Below are 12,813 nucleotides of genomic sequence, written 5' to 3'. Positions count from 1 at the left end.
TCCTGCAGTTAGAAAAGAAGTTGGAAAATGAGTGATATAGCCCGGTTCCTCCACCAAAATTTTCACTCAGCCAACGTAGGGCTTGGGCTGGTGACTTCTTTGAAGTAGCAGCCTGCCAGAAAGGATAGTCTATTATAATCTCATAGGGCTCTGAATGAGTTCAGAATCATCTTCCACTCCTCCCCTGTCAAAAAAGGCCTTTTGTCTTTTGCCTGCATCTTTACATTTCAAGTTCCCATAAACTGGAGTGTAGTTGAATATCTGTCTATGTCTTCATGCAAGTTACAAGCTGAGCTAAGGCGAGGCTCAGCGTAAACTGATGCCCTTTGTGATAAATGCAGGTGGGGAAGCAGGCTTTGTTTTGATTTCTCTGTCATCTGGCCATTTCATAAACTGGCCCCTGCCAGTGTTCTGATCTGCTCGATAGTCTTGCAGCCAGTCATGCCAACTCAGGCTTGATGTGTTTATCTACTGAGTTGTTGAGCCTAAAGCTAGGGTGGCACAGCCTATTGGAACACTGACATTTGTATATCCCGTAAAGAAATGGCTCACAGGTGAATCATATGCAAATGTGTCTAATCTTTGCTTCTTGGGAAGCAGCTTAGCTGAAGTCATGTTCTCTCACTTGCATCATAAACCAGTGGCTTGTTACTGCCCCTGCCTGGACCCGCCGGACATTGGCCTGCCATGCCTGGGAGCCAAGCAAGAGAAAGCCAGACTGGACAGCCTCCCTGGAGCAAGCCATTATTTTATATGAATGAATCACTTAAACACCTGCCTAGCTTCAAAGGTCTTGCTTTTTTATTTTGGGATGAGGAGGGCTGAGGGGGAGAGGCCATCGTATTAAAGCAAGGTTGGAGATCAAAAGATGTAGCATTAAGGTACATTGGGGAGCCATGGGTTGCCCCAACTCATTGGAATGGGGAGGGGAGACTGAAAGATGTATGAGTTTTTGTTTTGTTTTTAGGTTTGCCTTTGGCTTCATTTCCCCCATGTGATGATGATAAAATTTTTATTTGGGGATTTATTTTAAAATGTTGCTAAACTGAATGGAGGTCTACCTTGGGTAAAAGGCTGGTATCTCAATGAGAAATTCTTCAGGGTTGGTCAAGTGTGAAACTTTTGTTCTAGAGTCCACTGACTTGTGAGTGGGCCATGAATCCTTAAAATTGTTGACAAAATTTCACAAGTGTGTATATTTCACATGCGTGTGCATTTTTTCTGAAGATTTGGGGCTAAAGCTTGCATCTCACTCACAAAAGTAGCTGACCCTCTAAGTAACTGGTTCTGGATCAGCTTTGAACTCACAATGACTGAGGTCAGTTTGTCGAGAGAACCACTCTTATTTTTTCTCTGAATTTAGCCCTGGTTTTGAAATAATGGCTTGCCTCCTTTCTGGATGCCAGTTGAACCAATGCTGTCTGTGGCTTGCTGGGTAAATGCCACTCTTTGTCTATAAAACGAAGTGTCCCCGTTAGGGTGATGTATCACCTGACATAATATTGTCACATCCTGATGGGATGCTGCAAACTCACCCTGAAACCTACAAGGAAGCAAGGGAGACTCCTTGCATTTCCTGTGAATTTGTCCTTCCAGATTTCAGAGAAACTGAGTCAGGTGCAGCAATGCTGATTATGATTCCAGGAAGGAAATTCTTAACCAGAAGGAGAGAGTCCTTTTTCACCCAGATCTTACTCGATCCTTTCCTTCATCCTGATGCGGAGCTTGGAGATATTGTTTAGAGCACAGAATGATCGCAAGCTCAGTGATCTGATAGATACCTGGGCTCATGCGCATTGGGAAATACAGAGTCATCAGGTTGGAATGAGCTTTTACCATTAGTAAGAGCATTATAGAAATGAGCTGATTCAGGGCAGGAAATATCTGATGGGTAAAATCAGTCATATGGCAGAGGTGACTAAGCACAGGAAACCATCTTTGGTAACGCCATAGAATAGCGGTTATGAGAACAGCACTTTGATTCCCACTGCTTGTTTTCATATCTGTAAACCTTCAGCTGAATAAATATATTCAGCCTGTATAGCTAGACAAATCATTTGACCCTTCTGGTTCTCAAAACTCCAGAGCTTTAAGCTATGGATTACTGTACCAGTTGATAAAGTATATTTAGAGCAATTCACATGATGTGCTCAGAGCAGTGCCTGCTACAGAGTAAGTTCTCACTATATACTAGCTATCCCTCTTACCCATGTTAGTTAAGACCCATGTTATTCCAGTTTTACTGACTAACAGGTTTCTCTAGGTATTTAAGTGATGCTGTGAATCCGCTCCCTTAGTATGTAGTTTCAGTTAACCCAGAGTGCCCTTGAAGGCTACACGTGTGACCCTGAGCCCTAAATTAGGAAGCCTGGATACAAGGAATATGTGTAAGAGGGCAGTTTTACAGGACCAGTTCTTTGACAGGAGGGGCTTGTGCTGAGGGACTATTTGTAGAAATGCTGGCTTGATTTCTGTTGTGAGCATTTTTGGCAATAAATTGGAAAGAGCCTTCATTTTCAGCAGATCCCAAATGCCCTCTGAAACAGACCACCCGTGCACACGTGTACGCACACATGCATACACACACACACACACACACACACACACACACACACACACGGGTCATTGAGTTTTCTTTTTAGGAAGAACTTTCACAGGTGCCCCTGCCATTTTCTCTTTGGTGATATTCACAAATGTTACCATAATGACTCATTTGTTAAACTAATCTGTTTTTCCATAGTCCACTGTGGCCCTCTGTTTTGAGCCCAGGCCACTCAATGGCCCCTTTGTCAGAGTGATTAAAATGTAACTTTGCATGCCAAAAAAGGGCACTCCTCCAGCTTAAAAGCTATCTTTCTTTGTTGTAAATGTTTACATTTTTGTGTTATGGAAAAAGAAATCCTTCCAATGACCTAAACCTTTCCATAGCTTCCCATCTCTCCCAGAATAAAAGTCTTTGATAATTCATGTAAGACATTAATGATCAGAGACCCACTTGCTTTTCTTTTGCTTCTTGCTCACAACTACACCATCTTCTTTCTGTTTTATCTTCACAGCAAACTCATCTTGACCGCAGGGCCTTTGCACTTACTGTTGTCATTCATGGAAGGCTCTTCTAGAAGCTCTTCACTTGACAGACTTCTTATTATCCTTAATATGCCTGTATCAGAAAGGCCCTATGATGATTTTGTACTAAATTACAAGTTATTTCTACATCTTCACTTCAATTTCCAGTTCTTATCTTACATTATTTTTCTCTGTAGCATACACCATCTGTTTGGTTTGGTTCTATTACCATATACAAGGTGCAAGGCAAGAAAACTAGATGCTCAAAAATACACAACCACTTAAAAATTTGGTAGAAAATGAAAAAAATATCAACTTTTTGGAACCAAATAAATGAATCTTTCATTCCATTTTTCTCTTGAACTCTCTTCCTATTGGTTAAATGGATGGATGTGTGGATGCAAATGATAACTGCAGAAAGTGGGTCAGTGAAATGGCTTTCATTTTTTTCCTTAGCAGAGGCATCCGATATGAAAAAGGAGCAAGAGCACCCTGCCAAGTCCCACACCAAGAAGCACAGTAAGTTGGAGACTGTCCTAGCTGCCGGCCTCCCCTTCCAGTTGGGTAACGCTGGAAACCACTTCTTTGAAGGCAAAGTCGTTTGTTTGCCTCAAATTGAGTAGGAAGAGAACAAAGAGGCAACACTTGCTTGCCAAGCAAACCCTTCTGCAGATGCTTCCCAAAGCAGAGTCCCCCTGATTGTTTTTTCAACATGCTATTTGCTCTGCAACTGGGAGTTCCAGTGAGTTAGAACACGTGGCTAGCAGGCAGGTAATGATTATTTCCTCTTTCTTAGAAGAAAAAGGAGTGGGAAGGAACCACTGAGGTGAATCATTCTTGCTTTTGCCAAATGTTACCCTCCTACCTTTGTGGAATTGTTGTTCTAGGACATGATTTTATTTTTATACTTTGACATGGCTCTTTGGCAGTTGAATTTCCTTCAATAATAAAACCTCACAGATACATAAGAAATATCAGAGACTTGGAACTTGGGGTGATGAGGGGTAATGTTACATAGCAAGAAATCAAGGTGGTATAAACTAGAAAGTACAGGGAATCAGAATGTCTTTAATAGCCACAGTTCCAGATCATTCCCTAGAACTCCATCTCCATAGAACTCAAATAGAGTGGGGAGGGATCACAAATCCAGCAGGAGAAAAATTGAATTTGGTTTCTAGTCTTATTATAGTAGCTGCTTCATATTTGAATCTGGCCCCTCAATCCTGTGTGACACTTCTAACCCCCCTAAATGATGTTTGGCTGGGTCAAAACAATTAATGGAGCAGAGCAATTAACAATGTAGAAGCATTAGATAAAATGGTTGAATGCTGCTCTCCTAGAGAATTAGCAAGTTGAAATGAGTTGCAGATACTTTGTGAATAATAATTAGAAAATCCTCTGGCTTAGAAGACTGAAATCTGTTCCTTAGTTTTGGCTTTGTCACTGCTTGGCTGTGTTATCTTGATCAACTCACTTCAATTATATGCACAAGCTTCTTGATTTTTTAAAAAAGACAATTATGCTAGTTCATTCTTTTTCTTTTTTTTAAGATTTATTACTATTTTTTAATTGGAAAGGCAGATATACAGAGAGAAAGACATTTGTATCTACAAATGTCTCTTGGCCATTATTTGGTACTGTTTTATGAACTAGTCTCAAAGCAGGTCAAAGAAAAACTGTAGCATGAAATGGATGAGGAAACAAAAGGAGAATGAGAAAAATAACTGGACTTAGGGTCCAAGAAGGAGATCAGAATTAGTAACAGAAGATTTGGGAGTCAGTAGTTTTTTGAGTGTTTTTTATTTGTATTGGAAACACAGATTTATAAAGAGGAGAGATAGGGAAAGAACTCTTTCCCCAAATGGCCACCAAGGCTGGAACTGAGCCAATCTAATGCCAGGAGTCAGGAGCTTCTTCCTGGTCTGCCATGCAGATGCAGAGTTCCAAGGCTTTGGGCCATTCTCTGTTGCTTTCTCAGGCCATAAGCAGGGAGCTGGGTCAGAAGTGGAGCATCTGGGATACGAACTGGTGCCCATATGGGATTCCAGCACTTGCAAAGGAAGGATTAGCCAATTGAGCCATTTTGCCAGTCCCTGCTGATTCATTCTTACATAGATATTTTAAAATATCTATTTATTTTTAATTATTTTATTTGAAGAAAAGAGGAAGAGGGAGAGGGAGAAAGAGAGAGAGAGAGAGAGAGAGAGAGAGAGAGAGAGAGAGATTCTACCTTTGCTGTTTCTTAAATGCCTACAACAGCCAAGGCTGGGCCAGACCCAAAGCAGGAACTTGGAATTCATTCTGGGTTTTGCACATGGGTAGTAAGAACCCAAATACTTGTGCCATCATCTACTGCCTCTGTGCAGAATGCTGGATGGGAAGTGGAGTGCCTGGGACTTGAACTGGGCACTTTGGTACAGGCTACTGGTGTCCCAAGTGACGACTTAACAGCTGTGTCAAGCACTCACTCCCTATAATACCTTTTAAAAAAATAATCCAACATTTGATGATTCTGTGTTTTGTCTTCCTTGGTAAGTCAGGGAAAATTGAGTTATATCCTGCTGATGGAAGGTTCTGTAGTTCAGTGCTCCTTCTGTCCTTCCTTGGCTGTGACTTAGGCCATGAATAATGCCATTCTTCTACTTTGCACCAGATCCAAGAGGGACTCACCTATGGGAATTCATCCGCGACATCCTTCTGAATCCAGACAAGAACCCAGGGTTAATCAAGTGGGAAGACCGGTCTGAGGGCATCTTTAGGTTTTTGAAATCAGAGGCCGTGGCTCAGCTCTGGGGCAAAAAGAAAAACAACAGCAGCATGACCTATGAGAAACTCAGCCGGGCCATGAGGTGAGCTGTCTCCTGTCTCTGAAAACGCAGAGGCCAATTGCCAATTGCCAATTGTTTACCCAGTGCCTAGCGCTGTCAGTCTGATGATATTCTGTGATTTCCTTTATCGTATGTAGATATTACTACAAAAGAGAAATTCTGGAACGTGTGGATGGACGCAGACTGGTATATAAATTTGGGAAGAATGCTCGTGGATGGAGAGAAAATGAAAATTGAACCTGTCAACACTTTGAACACAAACCAAAACATACCCGAATAATCACACATGGAGAACTCCTGGACGTAAATATTACAAAGACGACTTTTCTCTGATATTTATGTACCATACGGGGAAGAACAAAAATCTGCTTCTGATGGGAAGAAGGAACACTACAGTTGATAAAAAAAATTATTTTGTTACTTTGAAGTATGTCCTATATGGGGAAAAATTGTACACAGTTTTCTGTGAAATACGATGCTGTATGTGGTTATGGTTTGGTTTTGCCTCAATTGTGAAGTTCTTTTCCACTGCAAGAATAACAGAGTTTGTAGCCTTGTGCTTCTTGCTAAGAGAAAGGAAAAAAGGAAAAAAAAAAACACCAGTGGGCATTAAATGCTTTTGTATACTAAAAGATTTAGACAAAGTTAATGTATTCTCTGTACACGAACATGCACACAGCCTCATCAAGAAAAGAGATCATGGTTGCTGGGTTGGACTTCAGGGTCACAGGTTGATGGGATACAGGATGCTAGGAAGTTTAACCTGACCCATAAGAGCCAATTGAATGGAGAATGGGGACTTCCATAGTCCAGGGTGGACTCTAATTGCTTCCTGATCATGCGGTAAGGTGCTCTGTGCTCATTATGGGACGATGTACCTAATGCCAGTGTTCTCCCCCCATTTTCTCTTTGATCATTGGTGAAAAACCATCAACAGCCAAGATTTCTTGTTCTTAGTTACTTAAAAAAAGGTTTCAGATTTGGTAATTTTTACTCTAAGTGCTCAAAAAGAAATGGGAAGATGGAGATGGTTTTGCGGAAATGAGGAGTTTTTTCTTGAGTCCTTAGGGTTCAGGGTTTCTCAATCTGCACAACTGACATTTTTGGCTGGACTGTTGTTTGTGGCAAGGGCTGTTCTGTGCCTTGTATGATGTTTGGCCATATCTGTCACCTCTACCAACTGGATGCCAGCCTCTCTTGTGAGCCAAGATGTCCCCATACACCAGAGAATGACCTGAAAATTCCTGATTAACCTAGTCAAAATGAGGATAATGATTTGTTCTTGAAACAAAAGAATATGAAAACCCTTTTAGTCATGAGAGCAAAGCAAAAGTAGGATTTCACTTTCAATCTGTCTTTTTTTTTAAGTGTTAGGGACAAGGGGTTAAAATATGTACCATGACTTCTTTTCAGAACACCAGATCAGACAGATAGCAATGAAGCAAGCGTCACAGAAGAATTTGTCACCAGAATCACATAAATTATATTGAAGAAGGAAATGTAAGAAAATGTGTGTGTGTATGTGTGTGAGTGTGTGTGTATGTGTGTAACAGAGAGAGAGAAAGTGAGAATGCAAGAGAGAGAGGAGAGATTTTTTGCAGGTGTGAATTCTCATGATATTTCCACTGTTAATTCATCTTTTTCCTGTCTCAACTGAACTCATCCCCAAGTGAATGATTTTCTGCCCACATTTGTACTCAATGCTTTATGTTTTAATGTTTTCGTTGTTTAGAGAGAGAGAAAGAGAGAGAGAGAGAGAAAGAAAAAAGAAAGGAAGAGTCATAAAGATGAATGGAAAACTCGGCTCACAAACTATTGTCCCCATGAACTTGGAAGCATCTGCAATGACGGATTTGTTCTTGGGCACCTTGGACATTCACCTGGGAGGAACATGACTCTAACTTTGAAAATGAATATCCAGTTCCCTTTTACAACTTTCATTTTTGAATCTCCTGTTTTGTCTTGCTTTTTTGTCTTGCTCCTCTATCCTGACTATTTGGAGCAATAATGCAGAATGAAGACATTCATGTAATAGAAGGGCAATCTTCACCAACTCACACAGCACCTACTACAAGATTTTCCTTAGCCACTTAGAGTGATTCACATTCAAAGACTGCTAAATGTTTATACTGCACTCCTATTCAGAGGGCTGGAAATAAGGAGAATGAATACTGTTTGCTAATTATAATAAGAATCGTTATGGGTGGTGACCTTGGAGCACCCACAAATAATCTTCTTAAGGTACAACCAAGTCCTTGTTCATTTCTGCCTAGTTTGGTCAACTCTACAAAGTCTCTGCTTGCTGTTGTCAAGTAAAGCGATGGAAGGAGTGAAGGAAATCACAGTGATCAGCAAAGACATTCCCACATAAAAGATGTATCTTGAGTTCCAAGTAACAGAAACTATGAGGTCTTCTCAGCATTTGGCTGTACATCACACAATATAAACTAAGTATTCAGGCAATTGAAGTTGTGTGAAGACACGGATTTTTTTGGTGCCCATATGTTTATGAGTTGTATGAAGTTCTCAGGGACATTTTCTTTCACTGGCTTGGCCTGGTCATCATTGGAGGTGGTTAGATTTTTCTCTGAGTTCACTCTTCTTCATTGGATTTTGGCTGTTTCTACTGCCTGTAGATTGAAGAGCCACCCTTGTTAGGAAGTCAATGAATCTGGGAAGTCCCAATTAAAACAGTTCTACAGATAATTAGCAAATTGTGTGATTTGTTGAAAGTGACAGTTTCTTGGCCTCGAGTGTCTGTTTAAATAGGCTGGAGAATTAAGTTCTCAGCAGAGCTCTCCATTGTCTTGGCTTGATGCTGCTGCATTTTGTATGTGCTGTTCGTGACTTGGAGAACTCAAAGTAAGTGAGCCATGTCAATTGAGGTGTAAACAGAGTACTTTTTACCACAGTGTTGAAAGGGAGGACACAGCCCTGTAGCGAGTCCATCTTCCTTTTTGGGAAGATACAGCTTCTCCCTAGGGAAGCTAGCCTGTGCTAGATATCCATATGGTCACTAAGCACAACTTTCTTGAACCTTCTTTAAGATAAGGCTTGCACCTTGCATCATTGAAAAGTCTTCATGGGAACCTGAGGTAGCAACTGTATTCCTGAGACTTTACCAGACTCAGACCTAGATACTTGATTGATGTCCCTTCAACATCTCAAATGCACTCCTGGAGCAGGGCAGATCCCAGTGTTGAGACTATACTGGTCCTTGCTCAAAGATCTTGTCTTGCCAGGCTGTAAGCACTTTAAGGGAAGGGATTGTATCTCACCACTGTTGCTTTCCTAATACTTAGCTGGAGACAACTACATAATAAGTCTTTGTGGAATAAATGAATCAATTGAGCTCTAAAAGACTGCTTATCATTGGGCATAACCCTTCCTCACTGGAATAAGAATGCACCACCAAATATTCAAGGACGTATGATCTCTTATAGAGGTTCTACTGTGAGATTCTTTACTTGCCTTCCTACCTTGCTGAAACGAAACCAAAAACTGGCTGTTTGCTTCCACCAGTCAGTGTATGTTAGATAAGAGTTCTGTGGCCTTATTTGGAACTGTGAGACTTACCTGGTACAAGACACCGGTAATGACTCTTTTGACTTGTTTTAACAAATGAAGATTATGAATGTGTTTATATGATGTAAATTACTATTTAAATGTAAAGTAGTCCTATGTTTTAGTATGTTGGGATGGTTTTTTTTATTTTTATGTTTGAACAATACTGAGGGATCTTTTGATAAGGTTGATAGCACATGTGTGATTTTAGTTTTACAAGCATGTTGTTTTTCAGATGTATAAAATAAAGGAAAAGGTAAAATAGTAAGAGGGAAAGTATTTTTCTTCTATGGTCAAAAAAGCATTTGCTGAGTGCCTAGTGTGTGCATAGCATGGAACTGTAAATGTGAGGAACTTACCTAATTTTATCGTGTCTCATTAATACTTGACATGTACCTACTGGATGGATACTTGTAGTACAAGTGAAAGAACATTGCAGCAACAGCAATATCACAGTTGAATTATCCTCAGTGTTAGTTCTCAGGATTCAGTTTCTGAACTAAGAAATAGAGCATTTGCAAAAACAACTTGTTGAGACTATGCCTTAGGAACCTCTGCAATGTGCAGGCCTTCACAAGTTTAGCTAAATTGGGATTAATATTTCTGTAGTTATCTGCATAATTCTTGCTTTTCTTCCCATCTGGCTTCTTGGTTGATAATTTGTGGGAAACAACCCTTGGGCTACTGCATTAAAAAAAATCACAAATCTCTCCCTTTGAGCTATGTTAAATTTAAGCTGAGCATTTCTGTTTTATGAATGAATTATATTTTTCAAAATGTATTTTTTTTGTTTGTTTGATGAGTCCCTGAAAACACTAATAAAACCCAGAGACCAGCCTATAAATGTATGCTTTGTTCTTCAGCAGACCATGCAAAAGTAGGCACCAGAACACACATAACTTCTGCATTTGTTTCCTTGATAAGCAATTATTATCAACCATGTGGCAGACTCTGTCTTAGTCCCTGAGATATGGCAGAGATTGAAAGAGACAAAAATCATCTAGTTTCGTGAAGCTTCTATTTGTGGTGGAAACAAGCAAGAGAAAACACTACCAAATAGATGAATAAAATACAACAAGTCAGAGGAGTATTAAAAAAGCAGAGCAAGTAAGAGGGTTGTAAAGTGAGGAAGCATAGAGGAAGTTGAGGCAGATGTGAAAAGGAGACGTCTTAGTTAAGTACTGAAGGATGGAAGGAAGCAGGACTATCGATACAGGAAGGACCGACAACTGCGAAAGTCCTCAGGTTGGTGGTGTTCTGTCATATCCCAGGAATGGACAGAAAGTCTGCCAGAGTACATGAAAGAGAGGCATAGATGGGTCAGATCACACAGAGCTTGGAGGTCATTATGAAGGTTCCGGCTTTTCGTTTGCAAAATGAGCTTAAGAGCCAAAACAGAGTGACCAACTCCAACTTCTGGTTTCCGAGTATCCCTCCCACTGTTATGTTGGGAATAGATTGCAAGAAGGCATTCAGTGCTGGGTGTACATTTTTAATACAGGATGAGAAAAGTCAGGTGGAAAAGATCACTCTCATATTCAAGTTTTTAATACAAGACTTCAAAATAGTTCCTGGTGGTATATGTACTCTGTTATTTCATAACACATTTCTTTCTGGACCCAGAAAATCAGTCATTCAGTCATTCAAATCACACATGATAACAGAAATAATAAAAGCTAACCATTTTGAGAAGATTCATTTGGTCCCTGTATTACGATATGCTCTTTACCTACGTTAATGCATTTAATCTTCATAAAAGCCTGTGCTTTATAGATAACGATTCCAGATTTTCAAATTAAGATCAAAGAAGTTGTGACTTTGCCAAGGCCACATGGTTAGTTATGCTACACTTGATCTTAGCCAAAAGGCCGAGAAGCGATTACACATGGTTAGTTATAAATGTTGGGTCTGGCATCATTGATTCAATTCCTTCTCTCTCTCTCTAACGCTCTCTCTTTTTCTGCCCCTTAAAGTCTATCTTTAGCATTTTTCTAGAGTCTGGAGATGTGAATGTTAACTCCCTTACACATAGGTTTCTGTCCAAGTTAGTGCCTCCCAATGTAATACATTGGGAGGCACTAACTTGGACAATTATTTCCAGAGCTGTTTACTGTAGGGCTCCTTGGAGTCTTTGGGATGAACAGTAAAAATCTGATGGTGCTTCAAAAAGTTCATGGGAAATGGAATTAAAAGAGAAATTTATTTTGATGACAAAGTATTTGAAATTCATGCACCATTTTTTTCCTCATGTACATTTTTGGGGAGCTGGCATTGCGATGTAGTTTGTTAAACCACTGCTTGCAGTGTGCCGTTGTGGCTGCTCTGCTTCTAATCTAGCTCCCTGCTAATTTATGTGGGAAAGCAGAGGAAAATGGCTCAAGTCTTGGGCCCCTGACATGCAAGTGGGAGACGTGAATAGAGGTTTGGATTCTTGCTTTCTGTTTGGACCAGCCTGGACTTGCCTTGGCTGTTGCCGTTTCAAAGTGAACCAGCAGATCAAAGATCTTTCTCTTTGTTTTGTTCTTCTTCCCTATCATTCTGCTTTTCAAATATTAATCTTTTTATTAATAATTATTTAATAATCATTTATTATTATTATTGAAATAACCTATCTCTTAAAAATAGACACTTTCATGATCACTGAATAACTCCTTGTGTGAATGGATTTCACAATTTGGGGCACCAAAGTAAATTCACTTTCATTTCCCACAACTTTGTTGCTGTCCCCTCATACAGTGGAGGGAAAAAGTGCACCCAGTTTCCCAAGCCCTGTTTGGCAAGAAGACCTCATGAAGCCAGCATTCCTGAGAACACACTTAGAGAAATAACGACCTTTATGGATTACTTTTCACATGTAGAAGAGGTGTTATTTTCAAATCTGGGACAAATAAGGATTCCATACACCCTCATATCAAAATTTACCAACTATGAGTATATTCCACTTTGTTTTTCTACTTGAGAAGACATGTTCTCATTAACTGACCAGGGCAGTATTACTCGCACTGATGAACTTCTCAATAATTATGAAGAACTTGCAAAGAGACCCTGGGACTTGTGAGCCCTCCTAAAATTTTGTCTCTGTGTTAAGCTATAGACACTAGCCAGATGTGACTATTTAGGTTTAAATAACCTAAAAGGATATAAAATTAAAATTTTAGTTCTTTACTCACACTACCTGCATGTGAAGTACTAGATGTGGTAGAGGTTACTAAGTTGGACAGCACAAGTATAGAACATTTCCATCATCAGAGAAAATGCTGCTGGACAGTATTACTCTAGGATCTGATGTGGGAGGCAGGGTAAGGGTGAGCAGAGTCGAGATAAAAACAAAGCAACTGTGTGATAGGATACAGTG

At 40.0% G+C, this 12,813-nt stretch overlaps 1 protein-coding gene and 1 pseudogene across 2 annotated transcripts in view; one reads left to right on the top strand and one right to left on the bottom strand.

Annotated features, from left to right (window-relative positions):
* The window catches only part of EHF (ETS homologous factor), a 39,253-nt gene extending 32,757 nt beyond the window's left edge, over nt 1-6,496 (top strand). The window contains exons 7-9 of one of the 2 annotated variants that reach the window (XM_058663184.1): nt 3,526-3,585; nt 5,720-5,915; nt 6,032-6,496. In XM_058663184.1, the coding sequence (XP_058519167.1) occupies nt 3,526-3,585; nt 5,720-5,915; nt 6,032-6,131 (356 nt within the window). In that variant the 3' untranslated portion in view covers nt 6,132-6,496. Of the gene's footprint in view, nt 1-3,522; nt 3,586-5,719; nt 5,916-6,031 lie in introns of both variants that reach the window. The other variant, XM_058663183.1, reaches the window with a different exon arrangement.
* A 4,673-nt stretch (nt 6,497-11,169) lies between these two features.
* On the bottom strand, nt 11,170-11,338 carry LOC118759657 (U2 spliceosomal RNA; annotated as a pseudogene).
* Nucleotides 11,339-12,813: the final 1,475 nt, after the last annotated feature.

This window comes from Ochotona princeps, chromosome 4, assembly GCF_030435755.1.
Source record: "Ochotona princeps isolate mOchPri1 chromosome 4, mOchPri1.hap1, whole genome shotgun sequence".
In the NCBI taxonomy this organism is placed as follows: Eukaryota; Metazoa; Chordata; class Mammalia; order Lagomorpha; family Ochotonidae; genus Ochotona; species Ochotona princeps.
This window is presented reverse-complemented; position numbering and strand designations above follow the sequence as displayed.